This window comes from Rhinolophus sinicus, chromosome 5 (assembly GCF_057876585.1).
Source record: "Rhinolophus sinicus isolate RSI-liver-muscle chromosome 5, RSI-T2T, whole genome shotgun sequence".
Classification (NCBI taxonomy): Eukaryota; Metazoa; Chordata; class Mammalia; order Chiroptera; family Rhinolophidae; genus Rhinolophus; species Rhinolophus sinicus.
The window spans coordinates 57,564,373-57,587,536 of NC_142505.1; the positions used below are offsets into that span (position 1 = coordinate 57,564,373).

At 46.0% G+C, this 23,164-nt stretch overlaps 1 protein-coding gene across 10 annotated transcripts in view; it reads left to right on the forward strand.

Annotated features, from left to right (window-relative positions):
- The window catches only part of ATXN7 (ataxin 7), a 128,527-nt gene extending 106,771 nt beyond the window's left edge, over positions 1 to 21,756 (forward strand). For 7 of the 10 annotated variants that reach the window (XM_074313230.2, XM_074313232.2, XM_088798528.1 and 4 more), the window contains 7 exons: positions 372 to 454; positions 4,756 to 5,021; positions 6,516 to 6,714; positions 7,071 to 7,192; positions 11,430 to 12,408; positions 13,224 to 13,290; positions 14,904 to 18,973. In XM_074313230.2, coding sequence (XP_074169331.1) covers positions 372 to 454; positions 4,756 to 5,021; positions 6,516 to 6,714; positions 7,071 to 7,192; positions 11,430 to 12,408; positions 13,224 to 13,290; positions 14,904 to 15,013 — 1,826 coding nt within the window. In that variant the 3' untranslated portion in view covers positions 15,014 to 18,973. Of the gene's footprint in view, positions 1 to 371; positions 455 to 4,755; positions 5,022 to 6,515; positions 6,715 to 7,070; positions 7,193 to 11,429; positions 12,409 to 13,223; positions 13,291 to 14,903; positions 18,974 to 21,231 lie in introns of those variants that run through there. The other 3 variants (XM_074313233.2, XM_019728358.3, XM_074313234.2) reach the window with 2 other exon arrangements.
- Positions 21,757 to 23,164: the final 1,408 nt, after the last annotated feature.

A 23,164-nucleotide genomic window follows, 5' to 3' on the forward strand; every position in this document is an offset into this window, starting at 1 on the left:
TGTGTGCGTGCGCTGTGTGTGTGTGCACGTGTGTGTGCTATGTGTATGTGTGTGTGCGTTGTGTGTGTGCGCGCGCGTGTGTGCACGCGCGTGTGTGCACGCATGCGCACACGCAGCTTATGTGAAGACAGCTTTCCAATGGTATGTTCCGGTACTGTGGTTGTGCTGACTTAAACAGTCTCTCTTCTGTCCCCTGCTGGCAACAGTCCCCACTCTGAGTGGTGTTACTGCTGCTTTATATTTATTGGTATGTGGTAGATTTTATCCAATTACAATTTGTGTGTTTTCCAATTTCTCCTGTTTTCTTATTTACAAACTGAGTGAAGGGAGGGTTTGGTGAGCCCATCGTAATGTCTGTGTGCTTTTGACAGAACGAGAGTTTGATCCTGACATGCACTGTGGGGTCGTTGACCTCGACACCAGGAAGCCCTGCACCCGGTCTCTGACATGCAAGGTAGGTGGTGCCCTGGGCAGAGCTGCCTGTGTTCAGGGAAGCACAGTGGCTGCAGCAGACAGGCATGGCTCCCAGCACCTCAAACCCAGAGGGGTCTGGTCTGCGGATTGTTTCGAATTTTATAAATGAGGGAATAACTTGGTTTTAATGAAGAAAGCTTCAGGTTCAGAACATGTGAAGTCTGTTGTTATAAACTGCAATCTTAAGAGAGGTTTTGTTTCCATTGAGCAGTGTCATACTCGGGAATAGTGTTCTTTCCTCACTAACCTGTTATTTTCAAATACTTTTAACATTTTTTCAGAGAAATTGAATATGAGAAACTACCCTTTACTGTGGTTTAAATTATACTAGAACAAGTCTATAAATTTACTTTGCATATACATGAATGTTCTTAAAATGTTTTTGTAATCTGTGGTCCTTCCATTTTAAAGAGCCACTTTAAAACATTTGTGATGTTTTAAATACTAGACAATGTACAGTCTAATTTACATGTAAGCTAAGAAAACATAATGGTCCTCCTTTCTGTCCTGAGGTTTTCCTTGGAAATGCCAGTTTGCTAATACGCTGTGGTATATTTGCTGTAAAATAAGTATTGTCAGTGTAGGGGGGCTTCAGGCTGTCACTGGACCTGCTACGTAAATGAGCATTTATGTTTATTTGTGGTTCTGTAGAGAAGGAGAGTGTCCCTTCGGAAAGATCAAGAAATATTAAGAATCACTGCTTTGAAGTGTGTAATTTAAAAACCCTTGTTTGGAGGACAAGTTAAAAATTATAAAAATTAGTCTCATCTTCTGAAAGTTAATAAAATTGTTTGGGATATTATTTTAAATTTTACCAAAGATTGTATTTGAATAAAGGACTTTAGGCTGTACTCCACCCCGTAAAACAGTAGAGGAACATTGTAATCTTCAGGAATGGAAAATGTTATTTCTAAGTGGTCCTTATTTTAATTTTAATTTTTGATTTAATTTTAGTATGTAGATTTTATCTTACAACAATGGTTCTGATCTTTTGGGGGAAGGGGTTGGTCATGAGCACCTTTAAATATCTAATTTTTTAAAAATCACAGATCCTCTTTCCTGAGGAAAAACTACATACTCACATATGTGTTCTGAATTTTGCATTCTATTTCAAGAGCTGATGGACCAGCCCAGCCCCGAATCTCTAGGTTAAAAAATCCTATCAGAACAAATTGTTCCTGTTTTCTGTAATGATAATGGAACACACATAGAGATGTGTTGCTGTTCTTTGAAGGCGGCCATCCGAGCTCTGTAGGGTTATGTCCGTGTTAGCTGTCCCTTAGAGTTTGTGAAAATGTGCCTTGGTCCATCATCATCTCGACAGATTTCTCAGTAGTCCCGTACCTGTGGTCAATGAAGGATGCTTTCTTTATCCAACATGCTCTTTTTCAGTCATCTCTGTGGTGTGCTGGTGAACCAAAAGCTTTCTCAGCTCAGAATCTGTGAGGAGTTTGACCACCTTCCTTTCTGGATCGTGTGTGCTTTCCGTGTGTTCTGCTGAGCGTGTCATTATTGTCTGTGGCATGGTGCTAATCCTGTCATCGCGTTAATTGGTATCTCGGCCCTGGCATGTCATGAATTCAGCAGAGAACTGGCAGAAAATGCAGCGTGTTGGCAGGCCTGCCCTTTCACTGAATGCCCGGCCTCTCTTCCTGTGCTCTTTGTCAGTGTTTCTCCCTTTCCCTTTCTCCTCCGTGGCCTGAGTCTGGCCAAACACTCGTGGGTGCCCCTGCTGCACATGCCCCAGTGCCGCCCAGGCCCCTGCCGTCTGCCACTCAGAACATCGTCCATGCTCTTCACTGGCGGCATCTCCTGCTTCTCACTCCTGTCGCTCGTGCCCTCTTGTCTGTCGGCCCCACACTGTCCCCTCCTCGCGTCCCCATCTGTCCAGTGTCCTGTTTAATGTCCTCTTTGCTTTTAGTGCACATCGGTTTTGAGTCTGGTGGCTTTGTCCATTTAATCATTGTAGAAATTTACTGCATATCTGGGACCCTGGCCTCGTTCATGGTCCCAGAGGTTACCAGGCTTTAACGAAATCAAGGCATCTTCCTACCCTCATAGGGCTCACGGTCTAATGAGAGAGGTAGAGCTTGACCTGATAATCACTCAGATAAGTGTGAAGTTAACCACTGATGTGTAAAACATGGAGGGGGGCTATGTTATAACAGGCTTCATTCCGTAGGGCGATTGGACCACGGAAGCCTCCTTTGCCGTAGGACCATGAGGCTGAAATCCTATGATTTATCTGGGCAAAGAGGGGTGGGAGAGACTGAGGAAGCAACATGTCTGATAGCTCTGTGCTGGGCAGAACAAACACCTTAGGGTCAGAACGACAGCCAGGAGGCTGAAGCACTTGGCACCAAAAAGAGTGGGGAGCAGGGAGCAGGAAGCGTGGGTGTTCGAGTGTGCGGGGCCGGAAGCCTCATTACAGAGTCGGCCTTTATCCTGCAAGCCTGAGGCAGCTCCCAGAGAGTTCTGATGCAGGAGGGAGCGTCACATTTGTGTTTGGAAGGTTCTTCAGTGCTCAGTGGAAAACCTGTTTACTCTTCAAATCAAGAGGGTAAACATCGATCATGCCGGCCTACATGGGTCGCCTGGCTTTGCTGTGCTAAGCACCAGGGGCCATTTGGTGATGAGGAGAGGCTTTTCTGTCTGTCTGCAGACAGGCAGGTGTACCAGGGCCATTATATATTCAGTTGTTCATTTGACACGTGTTGGAGGCCTCTGTTGTTATGTGCTCGTTGTTTGAAGCATTTACTGAGTGCCAGGTGCTGTGTGCGTGCTGGTCCAGCACTGAAAAAACAGCTCTTTGTCTTCGTTTACGTTATTTTCTTGTGTACATATCACATATTAAGGAAAAAATTTAAAAGCAGCTAAACACATTTATCTTTCTGTGTCAGATTAGATTTGGGGCATCTGTAATTTGCAGTGGGTCTCAGAAGGAAGCAGGTCTATGTTACTGAATTTCAAAAGGACATTAGAAACCTAATTCCCCTTAAACCTCTTCAATTGTAGCAAGCATGTAGATCTGTAGAGCAGTACATCTGTGTAATGTGGAGAGCTGTGAACACACATAAAGTATCATTTGCAATATTTTGTGGCATAAAAGAGCTAAGGAAATATGTGGATGAATTCACTTACATTTAAAGGGATTCACTGTGCTGTGTATCTCCTCACAGCCGGAGAAACTTTCCTGGGCCTAAGTAGGCCCTGTCCTCAGCTTGCATGGAGTCACTTTCTCTTCTTCAATGGCATTTTCATTGGAATAGAGAAGCACTTTTGTATAGTTTTTACTCTCTGGCAGTTACTAAAAGAAAACTTTTTGATACATGTTTCATGAATAATTGTTTCTTCTCTTTTAACATTCAAAATTTTCAATGGCCCAAAGAGGGATTTTTCTAATGGATTTGGTAGGAGCCCCAGTAAACAAATTATTGTTGCACAAAACAGGAGGACCTGTCACTTGCTTGTTTCTACTGTTTGCCACTTGATTACCATATTTTGCCATGTATAATGCGCACGTTTTTGGCCCAAACTTTCAGGGGAAAAAATCTTTCGTTTTAATTTTTTAATTCAAATTTTTGTTTGTTTACATTTAGGTACTTGGTTTTTTTGTATTATAAATGAATTTTAGCCTTTATTTTTTAACATAAAGGTACAAGAAATTTTATGTAACAAATAATTACAAAACACAAGAACAGATACAAGGTACAAGAAATTTTATGTACCGGTAACAAATTTACAATATTTACGCATGTAGAAGGCCAAGAACTCTTCTTTGTCGCAAGTTTGTCCTAAGTTCAACAAAACCAGTTACCATATTCCACGGTATTATTTGGCATACAGGTATAGTTATTGATTTCTCGAGTTACTCTTTTAACTCATAAGCATAAATAAAAGAATTTAAAACATTTATATAGATATGGAATTAGTACTACCCATGGATAATGCGCACCCTGATTTTTCCCTCACAAATTTGGGCAAAAAGAAGTGCATTATACACAGCAAAATACGGTACGTACTGGACAGCACAGCTAACATTTCTTTTTTGTGGTGGCAGTACCATCACCAAACCCTCACACATTTGGAGCCTGGAATATGTGCTGTTTCTATTCTAGCTAAAGGGAAAAGGTCATACTCATGATTTTTAGTTTATCAAATGCTGAGCAGCCTTTGCTAGTGGTCCAGGATGCTTTTTTACTGGGAATAGTGTTTTCTGACGTATGACAGAGAAAGAATTATTACTGAGATATCTTGGTTTCTGTACTTTTTGGTCTACAGACACATTCCTTAACCCAACGGAGGGCTGTCCAGGGTAGAAGAAAACTATTTGATGTGTTGTTAGCCGAGCACAAAAACAAAACCAGGGAAAAGGAATCGATTCGCCATCTGGACTCTCAGCAACCAGCGCAGCCTCTCAGGGACCCGCATCCCGCCCCTCCCAGAACTTCACAGGAGCCACACCAAAACTCTCACGGAGTGATTCCTTCCGAATCAAAGCCTTTTGTAGCTAGTAAACCTAAACCTCACACCCCCAGTCTTCCAAGGTAAGCCATGCTTTCCCACTCTTCTCCCTCTTTCAGAGAACAGACTTGGAGACACTGGGACACACCAGTGCAGTCACGATGCCGAGGAGTGTACATCAGGCTCACTAGGAGACAATGTTTTTTTAATTGGATTTTACTTCAAGGGAAGAAAAGTTGTTGAGTTCATCCTTGGGCTCTTCTTAGCCCAATGCAAGCAGTAGAATAAAGCTAGAATTACCTGCTCAACACTGTGTGTCTCTTAAGCCCACTGAGCAGGGCTGACACGTGGGTCCTACCTGCAGGTTAGTGACTGGGACATTTCACATGGCTTTAGCAGCAATTTCCCATTCATTTGTCTTGCTTCTTGCAAAATGCAGCAGTGGGAATCTTTGCTGGGGACAGTTAGCCTAAGTTTCTCAGCATTCATTTATCAACATATTTTGTCATTCATTCATTTGGGACTTCGGCCTAAGCATGTATTAGGCTTTTTAGCCATGTAGTAAGCAATGGATCAGAGTGTTTTACCAAGAACTTATACACATTCCTCGGAGACAGTGTTGGTGGACAGAATACATGTATGTCGGTGCTTATATATTTCACCAAATTGAAGTAAAGGATTTTGTACCCAGTTCCCAGAGGGAAGGAAAAGAGAAAGGCATGTTGACGAGGGCTGCCAGTGTTGGTCATCGGCGACCATGGCTTCTGTTTAGGAGCATCCAGCCCTCGCTGCCATTGCCTGACCTGTCACACTCACACTCACATGTCTGAGCCTTGAAAGTACCACGTGAAGGGTGGAAGTGCCGCCCTCGTGGAAACCCAGGTGTTTGCTTGAGCTCATCCCAAAACGAGCCCCTCTGCTTCCTGAGCATCACGGCGGAAGAGCCATCAGAGGAGGCTCCCCAGAGAGTGGCTGGGCCTGGCCATGATTCCTCAGCAGGTCCTTTCTTTGGCCATCTTCTCACTGAAATTCTCCCATCTATAAAAAACGAAGCTTAATTCTAGAATCCCCAGGACTTTGTACTACATGTAGGAAAAATACATTTGTGTTCTTGAGTACGAGGCTGTAGGCTCACTTGTCCACATAAAGTAATAATGTGCCAATTATTTTGTCACCCCCTGCCCTCCGAGGTTGCTTTAGAGCACTTGACACTTATCTCATTTATTGCCTTAGTAACCCGAATCCAGGTGAAATTTGAAGGGGAATCAAAGAAAGTAGTCTCTTAAATTCCATGCATGTTTTCCCCTCTTTGGGGAGACGAGGAGGAGTTGAGCCCCCCCAGTGGCTGTAGAAAGGAGAACTAGATGTAAGTAACCTCGGGCCGGATGTGGCACACAGCTCCATTTGGCATCGTGGAGGTCAGGAGAGAGGAGCCTTCACTCCCAGGCCACTGCATCGGGTTTCCCCAGTGCTAGCGGTGCACCCCAGGTGGTTTGGGATCCGTGGTTGTATCTGAGTTAAGGCGGCTGATTCCCAGACGTGTGACCTGATTAGTGCTGCATTTTCTACTCACCAAGGCCTCCAGGCTGCCCTGCTCAGCAAGTGGGGAGTGCCCCCATTGACCCTCCTCCAGTCCATGAACCTCCACACCCTCCCCTGCCTGCCACTGAGCCAGCTTCTCGGTTATCCAGTGAGGAGGGAGAAGGCGATGACAAAGAAGAGTCTGTTGAAAAACTGGACTGTCATTATTCAGGTCGTCATCCTCAGCCGGCATCTGTAAGTGCCCACCCACCCCGCTCACCTTCCCGTGCAGCAGGGACCAGACGCTAGTGGGGCGCGCCAGGAACCTTGGCATGCCCTCCTCGAGGGACGCGGGCGAGGTGTGAGAGCAGCGCAGCTCAGAGCAGGTTACCCCAGTGGCGGCATGCAGTGTGTCCGGGGCTTCTCATGCTGTTCCTTTCTCTTCTGTGAACCTCAGGGCCAGTCATTGTCACTGTCATGCTTCACAGCCTGTGGTGCTCAGAGTACGCTCTGTCTTCCATGGTTAGCTTCACTCCTGAAGGAGAGAGACCCTTGCCGGGTGTGCCGCCGGCAGAGTTAGCAAGGCTGTGTGCTTGTGCTTTCTCTTGCAGTTTTGCACATTCGGGAGCCGGCAGATTGGAAGAGGCTATTACGTGTTTGACTCCAGGTGGAACCGGCTTCGCTGCGCCCTCAGCCTCATGGTGGAGAAGCATCTGAACTCTCAGCTGTGGAAGTGAGTGCTTCTCCTCACACCTCCGGGACGGGAGGGGCGACTGCCCTCAGTGCTGCGTCCTCCTTGTTTCTTACGGGAGTAATGTAATGAAGACGCGCTTATCTAAAATGAAAACATACCCTTTGGCCCTGACAAGAAGGCCACCATCATTCATTCATTGAGTCACTCTTTCAGCAAATATGTCTTGTTCTGGGTGTTGGGGTTCCAGGCACAGGGTTCCCCACAAGTATGGAGCTCACATTCTAGTTGCTGGAAAACCATGAAAACCAATAAACAGAAAATAGAGATTATAGTATGTCATAAGAGATAATCACTAACAGTGAGAGCTTGCTGTATGCCGGGCAGCATATTAAGTATATTTAATTTGCATAATTCACCTTGTCAGGTGACCTTGATTATCCCTATTTTGCAGATAGTGAAACTGAGAAACACGGCCACATAGCAAGATAGTGGTAGGGCCAAGATTTGGACCCAGAGGAGGTTTGGTTCCGAACAGAGAGGTGAGATGGACAAAAGCACAGATCAGAGGAATTAGGGCAAGCGTCTCTGACGAGGAGCCCCTTGAACTGAGATGGATGCTGAGAGAGAGCAGCCGTGGGGATGGTGGGGAGCAGTGAGTTCCAGGCAGAAAGAACCATGTGTGTGAAACTCTGAGTCAGAAAGGAATGTGGTTTGAGGCAGAGCGAGAAAGCAAACATGGTACAGGATGAGATCCTAGAGGCCAGCAGAGGCCACATGACTGAAATTGATTCTGAATGCAGTGAGGGGCTGTGGACAGTTTTAGGTAGAGGAGCCATGTGCTCTGACAGACGTTTTAGGGTAAGATGATCGTCTTGGGTAATGTTTTGCTGGTGCTTCCCAAATGGGATTTTAAGTGGAAGAAGAGTTCATTCCTTGGTCAGAAAGGTTTAGCTCAGTCATTCCCGAAGTCTGTATATTTTCTTGCTGCAGGACTTCTCAGATCCTTTAATGGGAACTATCCATTATAACTCTCAAAGCAAAGGATATCATGTATAATGTGGAACGTCTCCCAAGCTCCCAGGTCCAAACCTGGGAGCCTCTTTTAGGGGAGCCAGCATTTGGTGGTACCTACTTTAGGAAACCTTGTGCTTTGCTAAAGGGGGCTGTCCAGTGGTCCGCAGGCCATCCCAAGTCCTCCATTTGGGCATCATGTACTAGTGCCTCCCTGAAGGGATTCTGCCAGGATATCCATTTGTCTCCCTACCGTGGTTTCCTAATAAAGTCAGAGGTAGTTGCTGAGATGCCTCAGAGAGCCCATAATCCATGATCATCAGTCGGACTTGTCTTTGTTCACTTAGAAACCCAGAGCTAGAGCAGTGTTACTCTGCTTTTCTAGTCTACATTTCTTCCTGGTTCTTACTCGGTAAGAGGTTCCTCTTCTTTCTTCATGAAGGAACATCGTCCCTGCCCAGAGACAGACTCAGGGCATTGCTTTGTAGGGATTGGGGGGGTGGGGGGTGGCCTCTCCATATTAGAGAACCCCAAGTTACGTGAATCTCAGCTTCATACTAGCTACTGGGACATGGAGTGCTTGTTGAGCTTACTGAACTGTGGGATCAGTACTCCTAAGAGTGCAGAAGGGTCCTCAGAATGTGTTGCCCGCTCTATACTGATAAGTGGTTTGTGGCCAGCACTTTGGGTGAAGGTGGTTTCAGTTCCGAGTGGCTTGTCTGAAGAGGTTTTCCTCTTGGAGAACTTTTGCAGAAGCAGGATCAGGATGGCGAGTCCACTGTGCCGTCTCGCTGCCTGCCTTGTCTGTCCTGTCAGGCTGACTGCCTTATCAGTCACTCATTCCCGGTGAGAAGGAATCCTTTCCTTTTCCTTAACAGGACCTTCCATTTTAAAAGTCAAAGCAGATTCAGACCTGTTGCTCAGTGATGAGCCAGCACACAGGCCTCAGGCCGACAGTAGGTTGGCAAGAGGAGCCAGGCCAGGTGCTTGAAGAGGTGCCCCCTGACTCAGGCAGCCGCCAAGACTTTCAGGGAGTCTGTCAGCACTTCTCAGCCAGAGAACTGTTCTCAGGTGGCGTCTCTGAGGCACTCAAGGAAACTCTCAGAGCGGTCCAGGTCCCGTCCTGTTGGCTCAGCCCAAAGTTCTGCCTTCCAGGAAGAGTCCTCTTCTCAGCCCCTCACCCTTTAGTTGCTTATGTGGTTAATTGGGGAGTAAGAGGAGGTGGGATTTGAGTGTGACAATGAAGTAAGTCCCTTCAGTGTATGGAGTCTCTGGACAGTGAAATTAGACCAGCACTTCCTCTGGAATGTGACCATGACCCAAAAGGTCATTTCCAAGTTCCTGTGACATGTAAACTGATCACCTGGCATGGATTCGGGACGACTATTCCATATCCCCCAAGGAGGGGCTGGGATGGTTATCAAGGAATTTTTGAGGTTTTTTTTTTTTTTAATTTAATTTTTTAGATTGGTAATAAGTTCACTTGGGTAAGAAAAAAGAAAAATGAATATGAAGAGGTATACAGGGAAAGTTTTAGTCGCCAGTCCCCCACTAACCAGAAAGAAGCATTTTTATTAGTTGCTTGTGTTATCTTTACAGAGTTCATTTATGCAAACACAGGTCAGTATGACAACATATTCTTGCTTTGTCTCTTCTCTATACAAAATGTAATGAATGACTTAAAAGAACTTTCTAAAGAGAAACCAGTAATATGGTCTGGAGAGAGCCACACCCCGCCCCGCATGGATGCTTTTTTCTATTCCTGGGACTTGGTTCTTTAGGTTCTGTCTTCCTAAGCCACCTGGTGGCCATGAGAAGCCACTGCACCCGGTGAGCAGAAGGCTTCTCCAAGGGGCCAGTGCCCAGGACTCGCCTGGAGGTCTTGTTGAGATTTGAATCTGATGAAGCAGGTCTGGAGTGGGACCTGGGGACTCTGCACTTCTCATAAGGCTCTCAGGTGATGTCTGTGGTTGTCCTCCAGGAGCCCAGGGGCAGGCGGGAGCCAGCGTCTCAATCTTGGGTTCACGTTGGAATCTCCTGGAGAGATTCAGAAATTATTAAGACCCCCCCTCTCCGGATTCTGGTGCAGTCAGTCTGGGTGCAGCCTAAGCTCCAGAGGTGACCGTGATGTGCAGCCAGAGTTGAGAAGCACCGACTCGGGGCCAGAGCCACACTCTTGAATGGGAGTTTTAAGCTGCTGCAAGCACTTGTAATTAACTCCTTTTATAACTATAAGAATAACTATAGTTCTTCTTAAAAAGTATCTGGAAAGCACTTTGGCAGCAGCGTTGGCCAACTCTGTCACTTGAAAGCTGAGGCGCTGGAGCCCCAGCTGGCGTGGCGACTGGATCAGCCAGAGCTGCCCCTGAAGTCGGGCAGAGCGGTCTTGGTGCTTGCCTTCCAGTCAGGCCAGCTTCTGTTTTGCCACCTCACTGTTATTTCTGCCATAGGCGTTTTTCAAATTTTGGTGCTGTCACATTTTAAACTCAGAGCTAAACTAAAAGATGCCTCCCTGGTTTGACTTTCTGAATGGCTCCCCCCCCCCCCCCCCCCAAATAAACACCTCGCCCAGACATTTTTATCAGAACGCATTGTCTCTGCACTGTAACTGGGAATCCCCTGAGATTTGGGGGCTTCATCATTCAGGCCAATAGTTACGACGTAGCAGCTATTCATTAGCCATGCCCTTGAAGTCGCTCATATTTGAGTGCTGTCTGTACCCCAGCCACCGTGCTGGGCAGGGTGCCACTGTGGTTAATGAGCTGCGGATTGCTCCGTCTGCAAAGAAGTTAGACAGTGAGCAGCACTCACACGTTGAAACCACCCCGAGTCCCCAGAGTCCAGGGACAGGGCAGTGTGAGTCCGTGGGAATGAAGCAAGTCAGAAAGGCCAGGACGTTTCCTGAGAAAGCGATGATGGACTGCAACTAAAGGATAAGCAGAAGTTGGGGTAAGAGTGTTGTAGGCAGAAGATACCCGGGGTGGCACGTCATCGGCTGGTCTCCGACCTTGAGGGAGCTCAGCACCTGGAACCACTGGGAGGCAGCAGTGGAGCTGCAGCGCTAGCAGCCGACAAGGCCCGTGGACCTCCCTGACCGTTACCTGAGAGCCCCTGGGAGGCAGGAAGGAGTTTGAGGGATAAGTGACAGAACTGCCTCTGCATTTCAGAGTGATCCCTCTGACCGGCGGAGGTGGAGGGGTATCCACAGAGCATCATCCATGATGGCTGTGGTGAGTATCGCTCACTGCCCTCTCCTTTTCTGCAGGAAAATCCCACCCGTGCCCAGTACCACGCCCCCCGCCTCCACACGTGTTCCTCACCGGACGAACTCTGTGCCGACATCGCAGTGTGGGGTCAGCTATCTGGCGGCAGCCTCCGTGTCTACACCCCCAGTCCTGCTCTCGTCCACCTGCATCTCCCCAAACGGCAAGTCGGTGCCAGCTCACGGCACCACGCTAAATGCACAGCCGGCTGCGTCCGGGGCAATGGATCCTGTGTGCAGTATGCAGTCCAGACAAGTGTCCTCTTCGTCCTCGTCCCCCTCCACGCCCTCTGGCCTTTCCTCAGTGCCCTCCTCCCCCATGTCCAGGAAACCTCAGAAGTTGAAATCTAGCAAGTCTTTACGACCCAAGGAGTCTTCTGGCAACGGCACTAACTGTCACAGCACCAGTAGCAGTGCCAGCAGTGCCTCAGGAAAGAAGCGCAAAACCAGTTCTCCTCTGGTAGCTCCCTCCTCCTCCTCGTCCTGCTCTTCCTCCTCTTCTTCTCATTCCATGGAGTCTTTTAGGAAAAACTGTGTGGCTCCCTCTGGGCCTCCCTACCCCTCAGCGGTGACATCTTCCCATGGCCTCGGCCTCAACTGTGTGCTGACTAAAGCGAACTCGGTGAGTGTCCGGCACGAGCAGTCAGGGAGGGGCCCCCCCGGGGGGAGCCCTGCCGAATCCATCAAGAGGATGAGTGTGATGGTCAACAGCGGCGACTCCACGCTTTCTCTGGGCCCCTTCATTCACCAGGCCAGCGAGCTGCCTGTCAACTCCCATGGCGGTTACTCACACTCACACACTCCTCTGGACAAACTCATAGGAAAGAAGAGAAAGTGCTCACCCGGCTCAAGCAGCGTCGTCAACAGCAGCAGCAAACCCACAAAGGTTGCCAAATTGCCAGCCATGAACAACGTCCACGTGAAATACACAGGCACGAGCCCAGGGGCACAAGGACTGACGAACAGTTCCCTTCTGCATCAGGTAGGACGTGGGCTCTGAGCCCCGCGGGGGGCCCACTTCCTCTCCCTTGAGACCTTTCACCGGCATGGACATTGTGTAGTTGGGTTGGTTGGTTTGCGCATAAACAGATGTCCAGCTTTCCTGTATCTTCTAAGAAAAGAAAGAGTTCATGGCGATACGAAGGTAAAACAGGCTCCTTTCTGCGAGAGTTTCTGAGGACTTGGAAGACGGTCCTGGGTAACGAAACCACGGAAGTGCTTTAGCAGATAGGGCTGTGGGAACCGTCCTGTGTGACCACGAAACCCCTCTCCCTAGCCAACGAGTGTGGTCGTGGGGGACCGTGTGCGTCCTGTGGTGCAGTTCAGGAAGGAAGCAGGCGATTTCCTGCAGAGCACTTCTCTCCTGTGTTCCTCTAAAGGAAGCTGGGCTCAACTCAAGCTGATCTAGAGAGGCATGATGTAACTTGTAAGAAGAGAGAGCCTCTAATATTTTTTCATCAAAGAAGTTTAGATTTTCTGGTTAACTCTCTCCCTATGTTTTCTCCTCCCCGTTTCCAGGGGGGCAGGGTAACAGCATTAAGTATGGGCATAGCAGAAGACTAAAATCTCTTAAGTTAGTAGATGCAAAAGAAATCTGAATGTGGATGCATTTGTAGAGAAGTGGCTCCCTGGCTGTCGGACTCCGAGTTAACCCTGGCTTTCTCTTTTACGCTGTATCTGTTTTCCCCACTCTCCCACCAGTTACTGTTCTCTCCTGATCTCTCCTGTAGCCATTCCTCCCAGCTTCCTTTGCTCTAACTTCCAGCTCATCTCTCATCTTGTTATTTCATTCATCAGGATGTCTCCTCACCCTGCTTACGAACAGGAATTGCAGCAGCATCACCCCAGAGCCCTGATTTAAAATGTGAGGCTCGTTTTTGTTTGTTTTTTCCTTCCTCATCTTCAGAACCTAACTCAAAGGCCAGCTTAGGACTTTTTCAGAAAATACAAGGAAGTTTCTTACTGTGATACAATTTCCTTCCAATATCTGTATGAATTAATTACTCCCCGTGCCCAAGGTATGGGGAAAATCATTATCCATGAATTTAAATAGCAGCTGCTTAAAATTCTGTTTGAACCTCAAATACATATGGGCTATTGGTGTGTTTGGCTCTTGGGGCAAGGGGTTCCTGGACAAGGGAAAATGTGCTTTTACTTCTTATTTATAGTTACTCGTTATATATAGTTTATGATAAACAGAAGTGCAGTGCAGCCTTCACAGCCCGGTCTGCGCGTTCTTTAAAACTCCCTCTGAGTATGGTTTCCTGGTGCTGCGTGAACCCCGCACCGGGGGTGTTCCATTGTGTTGAGATGCCACGTGTGTACTCAGAGCACGCTCTGGCTTCAGGGGACATGGCTGCAGACCTCACTGCCCCAAGTAACAGCGAGGAGGGGAGGAGGCAGAGCAGAGAGTACCCGGGCCTATGGGAAATGGGAGAGGGGAGCCCTGTCTGCACGGAGCCAGCTGCTCCCAGAAACTGCAGACCCGGACTTGCCTGAGAAACTTGGCCACTTTTAAAGCTGTGTCACTTTTGTTGTGTTTTGGTTTTTTAATCTAATGCAGCTCACGCAGGCTAAGTTTGGCTCATGAGCCACCAGTCTGCCTCCTCTGATTTCCACTGTGGGTGGGGTGGGGGAGAGGGAGGGACTGTGTCCCGCTAGGACAGGCTGCCTACGTTTGTGTTCTGTTCCTTAGAAATTAGTTTCAGCCTAAGTGTGTATCTGAGAATGATTTCTGCTGTGCAGTGGAGTACTTTTTATCACGCTGCACGACTCCCAGGGAGCTCAGAGATTCGGTGAACCCCCCAGAAAGGACTGTTTTTTCTGTTGATGGTCATTTACTACAGGAGGGAACCTGGAGGTTTCGTCTGCATCTCAAAGGGGCCCATGACTCCAGAATGCTATAAGAAAGACTACTGCTCTTAGAAAAGTAGGGACCTCGACTCTCCGTTCCTCGTTGAACTGAGCTGGATGAAGCTGCCTAAATGAGCGGATGCAGTGGGAAATGCTGGGAAGCCCAGCAGCTGGGGCTGGGTCACTCCTCCACTCCCGCCCCAGTCTGTTCATAGCCAGCGTTGCCGGTCCCCCAGCATGGGCCTGCTTTGGATGTGAATTTTCACACCTGCATGTGCCAGCCCATTTGTCCTTGTTCAGTTTTCAATTGACAACCTGGAATACCTTCAAGGAAAAACAAATCAGTAAATAAAAGCAAAGGCAAACATGTGAGCCTTTTCTCTAAGCCAGAAACCCAGCCTGCATCTCTCCAGACAGTTTTCTGGAAGTCCGGTCTTAGCATGATGGGGCAGTGAAGGCTTTTGACAGCTAAGGCCCCTCTCTGTAGCTGACAGCTCCTGGCCGCCCCCAGTCCCTGAAGCCTTGGGGGGCGTGCGGCCTTGGACATACTCTTGTTTAGCTCTGTCAGTGCAGTGTGCAGCCACTTACCTTTTCATTGTTTCCCACCCTCTCTTGTTTTGAAAGCCAAAGGCTCGTCCCTGACAGCTGAAAATAGCACGGGGAGGAATACTCTGGACACTTTTGACGACAAGTTACACCTCCACTCAGCACTCTGGACTCCAAGATGCCTTTGAGTCTGTTTCCCCAACCTCCTGTGGGTCTCAAGGGTAGGAAGCTGCCAGCCGGGCTGTTGTTTTAACGAGGATTTCCCTGAAGCTGCGTCTGTAGCAGTGAGTACTTTGAAGGACACTGGGTCAAGTTCAGCCGCTGAATTGCTTCTGTCAGTGTTAAAGTGGTCTGGACTGCTTGCTACCGATCTGTGACAAGTTTTCGTTTTGTTTTTTTTTAACTTGCAGTATATCACAGAGCCACTCTTGGAGGAGAATGGCTGGGTGAAAGAATGTTTGACAGGAACGTTACTGTAGACTTTCCTCCCTCCCGCCTCTCCCCGCCCCAGTCCTTTTTTTACACTGTCTTCTGCAGGTCACTCTCCAGCAGGGAGGGCACCTTCACTGGAGACCCCTCCAGAGGAGAGACAGAGCTGTATCCCGAGCAACCCTCCAGAGACAGGGATCTGTCGTTAGGTTTTTTATAGCAACGTTCCAGGAACGAAATACGGACGTTAGCTCAAGGCGTCATGAGAAAATAGCCTATATTGTGCCCAGCATTTTGCAAGTGATTTGGATTAAGAAGTTGTCAGAAGTTTCTAACTTAGAGAGTGATGCCCAGAGAGCAGGTATATACCATTATAGAGGCTTCCTTTTCGTGGTACAAAAGCAATTCTGTGTGATTTTTTTTTTTTTTTTTCAAAGAAAACGCAAACTAGTTTTAATAATGGAAAGCCAAATTTTAGTGGGGTGGGGGAAGGTAGATAAAATCATTATATGGGGAAAATTTTTCCCAAGATTTCCAAAGAGATGGAATGTTTTTATACTTTTAGTCTCATGTCACACAGTGTGGCAGGTTGGGTTGTTGGTCCTGCTCATTCTCTTCAAAGAATTGCCTTTGTAAAGTGAAATTATCCGGATGCAGCAGAAACTCATGCACAGTCATTAATATACTTAAATGTTTCCAAGACACCTCTGCATTCCCATCAGTCTCCTCTTTGGATACTGTCCTGGGACTAAGCATAAATGTCCACGTTGTGCACTCCCCCTCCTTCCCTTACAGACGTTGATTTGGATGCCACTGGGGCAGGGAGCAGGCACTCGGGAGGGCATGGGGTGAGTGCACGTGCACCCGTGCAGGTGACGAGACGCGTGGTGGTGTTTCCCTGACACACCGCCTTTTCTTGGGATTGATGCCAGCCATCCTCCTGAGAGAGTCCTGGAGACCCTCCAGGATGTTTTTTCTAGTACCCCGCCCCAAAACAAAGCTTAATATATTAAAACATCACCGCTTGAGAAGCTGCCATGGAATTTGGGGGAAAGTTGGGGTTTTTAACAGGTGGTTTCACCATCACAGCTCCTGAACCAAGAACCAGGCACGCATGCTTAGAAGAACTCGCAAAGTTGCTGAACAAAACACAGGGTAAATTTCCCAGGGCTCTGATCACTTCCCTGGGCAGGCCTGGGCAGAGCCAGTCAGTGCACCCTTTCTTCCCTACAATTCTTGGTTCAGTTTCAGGGAATTTCAAGTCAACAACAGGTAGAATGAATAAATACTTGGTTACCAGCCTAATAATGTGAATTGCTACAGAATTATTATGTAAGAAAACAAAAACTTTATGCAGATACTTTAGCTATAAATTGATGTAAAAATATTGATTTTTTTTTAAAAGAAGGGGAGAACAGTATCTTGTTCACTTATTATGCAATCAATCAGTAAATGTTTTTAAAATTATACTATAGGAGAGCTTAGTAAGGACAGAGCATGGATGGGCCAGTTTGGTGCAGTTAGAAGTCAGTTGGATTGTTCCATCCCAGTGGAGGGAGGGAATCAGAACATACTTAGTTGATTCCTTGGTGACAAGTGCAATGGGGTATGGGTAGAATTTATTTTCAGAGCCAAGGGGACTTGATGGTTATAAATAAAGTTGCTTTTAGCAATGGGATTTATAGACAGATCATGTTCCAAAAGATGTGAATAGGACCCACAATAGCAAGTTGATTCAGAATAATGTAGATACATCTAGATTAGCGAGTGTTGATCATTTGATTTCTTAGACTGAGGTTTTAATTGAATTTCATTATGTCTCCCGGTAGTACAGAGAGCAGCGGGATTAGGAAATTAGCCATTTTGGATTCTGCCTGCCACAAACAGACATATTCTAAACAGTGCTATTAAATTTTAGACTGTTGTTCAAATATTTTATTTTCTCCTACAACTACTTTTTATTATGATGAACAATTAAGACCATTTAAAACATGGGAATACAAGTATTTTTGAATTAAATTAACTTGCAAAAACCAAATTTGCAGTGGTTGGGTTGTTTCTAGACACTTTGGTATCAATTTAAAACCAAGATAATTTTTATATTCTTTCCAGTAGAATTTCATGACAACTCCTGCAGTTTTCTTAACCTAAAAAAAAAAAAAAAAGTGCTGCAATGATGAACAAAGAATTATACAAAACCTACTTTTGTACCTTTATTTTGGAATTTCTTGTTCTATTATAAATATGGAAGTATCCCTATTTCAGAAGACATATTTTGTTAAAAATGAATTGTACATATTTAAATATGTATTTTTGCACAGGTCTTTTTTTCTGATATCCTGTTTTGGTACAATTGAGATCATCTAGTATTTATTTATTAATTAATAAAAGTAAATACCTTTTTATAATTTGAAGTGGTTCACTGCCAAGCCAAGAGTCCTAGAACCTGCCTCCTTTGCAGTTAAAGGGTGCCTCTGTTCTGTGAAAGTCCTTTTGTCCCTCTGATGTCTTGGGAGTGGGTCCCTACAGATGAAGTGGGCATTGATTCTCCCTGGTTGCCTGGTTTCCCGATAGACTACATGGAACTAAGTGACACACTGCTTTTCTTTTGTTGTTTTATGTGTGAAAGTGTGTGTGCCCGCGCGCCTGTGTGTTTGTATGTGTACACTCTGAGCACATGTGTGTTAGTATGCGATGTGGTTTAAAACTAATGGAAAAAAACTGAAAGTGCCTGAACCTAGTTTTAAGCTTAGACAGACTCTCTTTAAAAAGACTTGAATGTTCAGTTGAATTTTTGGAGTTTGCTTTTTCCACCTAAATACCGTTTCTAAAATTTTAGGGAAGGGGTTGACAACCACCAATGCTGATGATTTTATAAGGTATTTTAAAATTAGGGCTTTGTGGTTCACAGTAAATTAACTGGTGAGAGATTGCCCAGTGGCACCAAGGGGTTACAAATCTTTTTGTCAGCCAGCAGCTTGTGTGATGTGTCTGTTTTGTTATTCACTCATGAAATAACAGAGTTTAAAGTAGAATGTTTAAAATATTTTGTATTCCAAAACTATAATAGAAAGTACCTCTGAGAACATTGAAAACAATGTATAATTTGAAAAATGTAATTTATAAAGGCAGCTGTCTTCCTGCAAGAGTTCTGTTGCCAAGGAATTTCTTAATATCTCTCATTGTGTCCTGGGGGGAATGTTGGGCTTTGGAAAATGATGGTTAAAAGTTTTGTTGTTTAGAAGAAAATAATCATTTTTACATTTTGTGCAAAACATGTAAACATTTTCAGATCATGTAAATGAGCACTACATACTGTCAGTGTGAATGTAGGGGCTTGAAAGCATTTTGCTGTTTTTTTTGGGGGGGGGTTGTTTGTTTTATTTGAGCTTGGTTATAAAAGCAATCTCCTGTGTTAAAATGTGTGAATACTTTGATAATTTGTACACATAATCAAGAGCATCTCAGCTGGACTTTGTGTTGGCTGCTGTATAGAACATGAACAAATGTCAAGGGATAGAAAATTACTTTGGATATTTAAAAGAGAAGAAATATATAGTCTATTTGTTTTGTAACAAGTTTCTGTAAATAAAATAATTTATACTATTTATAAGAAAAAGTTGTGCTTTGCTTTATGAAAAATTAGTTTGTTGAACAAACATGTTACTAAACAGGCAATAAAATTAGGACTTCTCAATAAATAAGGTTGGCTGCATGAACTATTTTACATGTTTCTGCCTCGTTGTGACACTAGGGCCCTTTCCATCTAGCCTGACTTTTATTCCGTTTTGGCCTCAGACACCCTTGTGAAGCCCTTTCCTTTGGTTCCCCTTCTGTGCAAGCTAAAGCCTTCTGAGATCTTAGGAGGTTTCCATCCTTGGGCACAAAGCTTTGCCCTGATAGATTAAGGACTGGAAACAGTGAACACCTCTGCGTTCTTGCCCTGCAGGTTTGTCAACAAACAGGAGCTTCTAGATTGAGAAACACCTCTACTTCAGTGGCTCAGTATGTAAACATGATAGCACGTGGTCAGTTTTGTTTAGAAGTAAGTTTTTTACCCAGAGCTGCTCTGATCTTTTCCTTGCTTTTACGTACCTCTTTTATTGGCAATACAAGTGCATTTTAGTATTCTTCAGAGGAGAACATCATCTTATCTCTAGAAATCTGGCCCGCTTTATCATTGGCAAATAAATCATTCTAGTAAGTTACTAATTATTTTTGTTGCTTAAAGTAGTAAGGGAAGCACCTGATTTCTGTGTTGGAGAAAATATCCACGCCTTGCATGACGGAGTCAGGCTGCCCCTCCCCCCACGGCCCCGTGGCTGTCCCATCCCCTCCTAGACCAATCAGCTACTCAGGTCCATTCCTAAGAAGCTCTGTGGCTAACTCCTTTCACCTTGGGTGTCCCCCTTAAACTTCCCAGGGAAAGGTTCAAATTACTCAATCTGTTACGTTTTTAACTTCCATTCCCTTGCAGGTGACCTGGCTATGGATAGCAAGAGACTATCCCAATTCAAGCAGGGGTTTGGCAGTTTGGGGTCTTGGTGTATTGGGAATTCACCAGCAGAAAGGCAAGGTGAAGTCCTTCCGTCCTTCCGAGCGGAGGGAGCAGCCCCAGCCAGCAGCAGCACCGGTGTGAAGACATGTGAACAGGGTAGTTCTCGGTGAAGGCAGCCGGCTGATAGGGGTGGCGAAGTTGGTGCCAGGTTGTCAGGGACCTCAAGTATGAGTTGTCCTGGGGCTTTCATCTTCAGGAACATACAATTTAATCAAATGTAACTGTCACAGCTCAGAGATTTTCATGGACCAGGCCCAGCATGGCGCAGCTATCAAAAATAAAAGCCATTCACATCTTTAATGGAGACGTTGATGAATCAAAGCACTGAAATCTCTCCTTTTTTCTTGCACTTTCATTCTCCTTTGTCTTTACCCTTCTCTCTCAAGTCCTAATCAAAAAGCTCCCCCCTAAACTAAGCCTAAGGTCCCCCCCCTTCTTACCCTGCTTTCTCCTCTATCAGTCGCCTCTTTCTAATAAGAAACTTTTGCTCCCCTTGCGAATGGGACTTAATGAAACTAGTCTTTCACCTTGTAAGGCTGTGATTCTGGGTATCTGCTATCTTCAAGCAAAGCCCAGGGACCAAAGGCTGGCCCTAGCAGAGTATCTTACTGGGGAGGGTGAGACTCAGCAAAAGAAACATATTTCAGGGGGAAGGGGGCATCAAACATGCAATACTTTTCTAAATCCCCATCACATAAGGCCCTCCAATAACTATAGAGGACAGAATGGACAGGTGAGAACCTTGGGACAAAGTAAGTCACAAACCTGTTGTAATAATCCAGGTAAAGAGTTACTACGTTTCCAAACTAAGGTGGTGACCCTGGGGATCAAGAGGGGACCGAGTGCAGAGGTCTTTTAAAGGCAGAAACAATAGGCCTTAAGGTCTAATTATGTTGAACATTAAAGGGGAAACTGAGTCTCAAAAATAACGTACAGATTTCTACCTTGGCCAAACTGGTTGATGAGCTTTAAGTGAAATATATGGTGACAGAGAAGGAAAAAGAAACAATGAAAACAACAAAAAACAAATTGAGTTACTGGTGGGATATTGGTTTAGTGGCTGTATGTAGTCTGGATGGAGCTTATGAGGGAGGTTTGCGCTGTAACACAGTTGCAGGGTGTTTTTCCCTTTTAGATGGGAGTGGCTTAGTTCACATAAGTAGTTATTAGATTTGACTTTATCAGTGTGTTAAAATAATGCTTTCCAAGTTGAGTGCCTAGTATGCCCGATACTGTACCTAACATTTTACATAATCTCCCCTGTAAGAGTAGGTATTTGATCCTAATTATACTGATAGAGGTCTTCTAAGAAGGTGTCTTGCCTGGGGTCCCACCCCTAGTAGGTGGCATTGCCAGGCTGTGAATTCTGCCAGGTTCGTCACATGAGTGGTTCGTAACCTTTTTTTTTTTCTGTCACAGATTCTGAGACTCACATGAAAGAAGTTACGGATTCTCTCTGACAAAGGCACGTGACAGTGAAACGCTCGGCCCCTCTAACTCCATCCTGTCCCAGCCTGCTTTGTTCCCACGGCCCTCAGGCTGATAGCTTCTGTTCTGTCTTGCCTACAGACAGGCCAGTCTTTAGAGGAATTCTGCTTGTGGCTTACATTTTACAAAAACAGCCCCTTCTTTACCAGAAAGTACCTCTCCTGAAGATGTAGGGGAAGTAGGTACAAAAATCATGTTTATCCAAGATTTGCAGAAACCTGGTGACTGGACTCACATCAACTAGAGTCAACAGACTAAGAACAAAGTCACACCATCTTGCTTGGACCCCTGCCGGCACCCAGATATTTGAGGTCCTCAATCCCCTCTTGCCCCTCCCGTTTCCCCCTTCCCTTGACATAAAAAAAGCATGAATTCTGTACTTTCTTAAGATGGTTCTTTAGGATCTTCTCAGCTGGTTGGCTTTCCAAATAAAGTCTCTTTGTCCCAACTCTGTCATTCGACTGCCGGGCTGCTGTGCAATGAGCAGTACGCACTTGGCGGGGCCAGCACAGGCACGCCACATTTTATGTTCCATTTCCAGGATTTCTCTGACTCGAAGCCCATCCTCCACGGCCCAGTGGGAAGCCCAAGACAAACTGCTGAAGGACAGAGTATCTGGGTGAAGAGAACTGGTACTAAAGGTGTGAAGAATCAGATCGGGGAAGGCAGAGAGAAGGATGAACTTGAGATGGTTTAGACAGTTGACTCCATCGTAATTATCAACCCACCTAGGTAATGGGTTGTGTTGGGTATTTTTTCCTGCTTTCTCCGGGATAATTGGAACAATAGGTATTGGTTGAGTGAAAAAGCCAGAAGAACTTGTGTAGGAAGAGTGCCAAAGAGTTAATGAGTGAGGGTGAAGCTAACAGATGACGCTTAGATGGGGTATTCAAGGAAGAGCATTGGAAGCTACCACAGAGAATCTGCAAGCGCTCTCAGGATATTTCATTTGTAATCACCCTCCTGTTAAGTCTTAGGGTCCTTCCAGGTAACTTGTCTGTGATTAGGCAGGTGATCTGTTCAGGGTTACAGAGCGAAGTCCGTGTTCCACATGGCCAGAAATAGTGAAGAGGGGCTACATACAAGGCCAATCTGGGGACCAGTTAGGACAGTGGCGTAGCACTTTTAGGAACAGGTCAGGGGAAGATGGAATAGGGTAACGGTCGGAGCGGAACTCCAAAAGCAAAGCTATTCATTGGTGCTTGTGATTCCAGGGTCCTGGCTGAGAGACCACAGCAGTGGATGGAAATGGCATGAAGGTAAAGAGCACAGAGGTAAGGCTAAGGAGGAACTGCGAGGCGAGGGTATTACTGTGCAGGTTGCCAGGTCGGAATTAGTCAGGGTTGAGAGGGAGATGGAGCCAGCTGCTCGGGTCCGGAGTGAATGGGATCAGTAACTGGAAGGTCGGAAGGCAGTGAGCACAGCGAGTCGGTGGTATTGCTGTGTGGTGAGCAGCTTCAAAAGGAAGGCATTTTGAATGAGGGTGGAAACACACTGACCAGGAGAGCAAGGGACTGGGAAACGACTTACTCTTGCCCCCAAGTTGCAGAGGTCTGTATGAGCAAACAGCCTCTAACCCAGACGGTTTCACGAGAGGCAGAGTCCTCTAAAACCACATGTAGAGTTTTACCAGCATTGATATTCCACCTACTACAGAGACGCTGGTGACAGAATTCTAAGAGGGCTGGCAAAGTTGTCAGGACACCACCTGCTGGCAGCCTTAGCTAAGTGGTTACTTCCCCAAGGCAGTCTCAGGTTTTATGATATATGAGGTCTGACAATTAAATTCGAGCACTTGTTGCAACAACGTTGCTAACCTTTTTTGATATCAGAGGGATTGTTCATTATGAATTTGTACCAACTG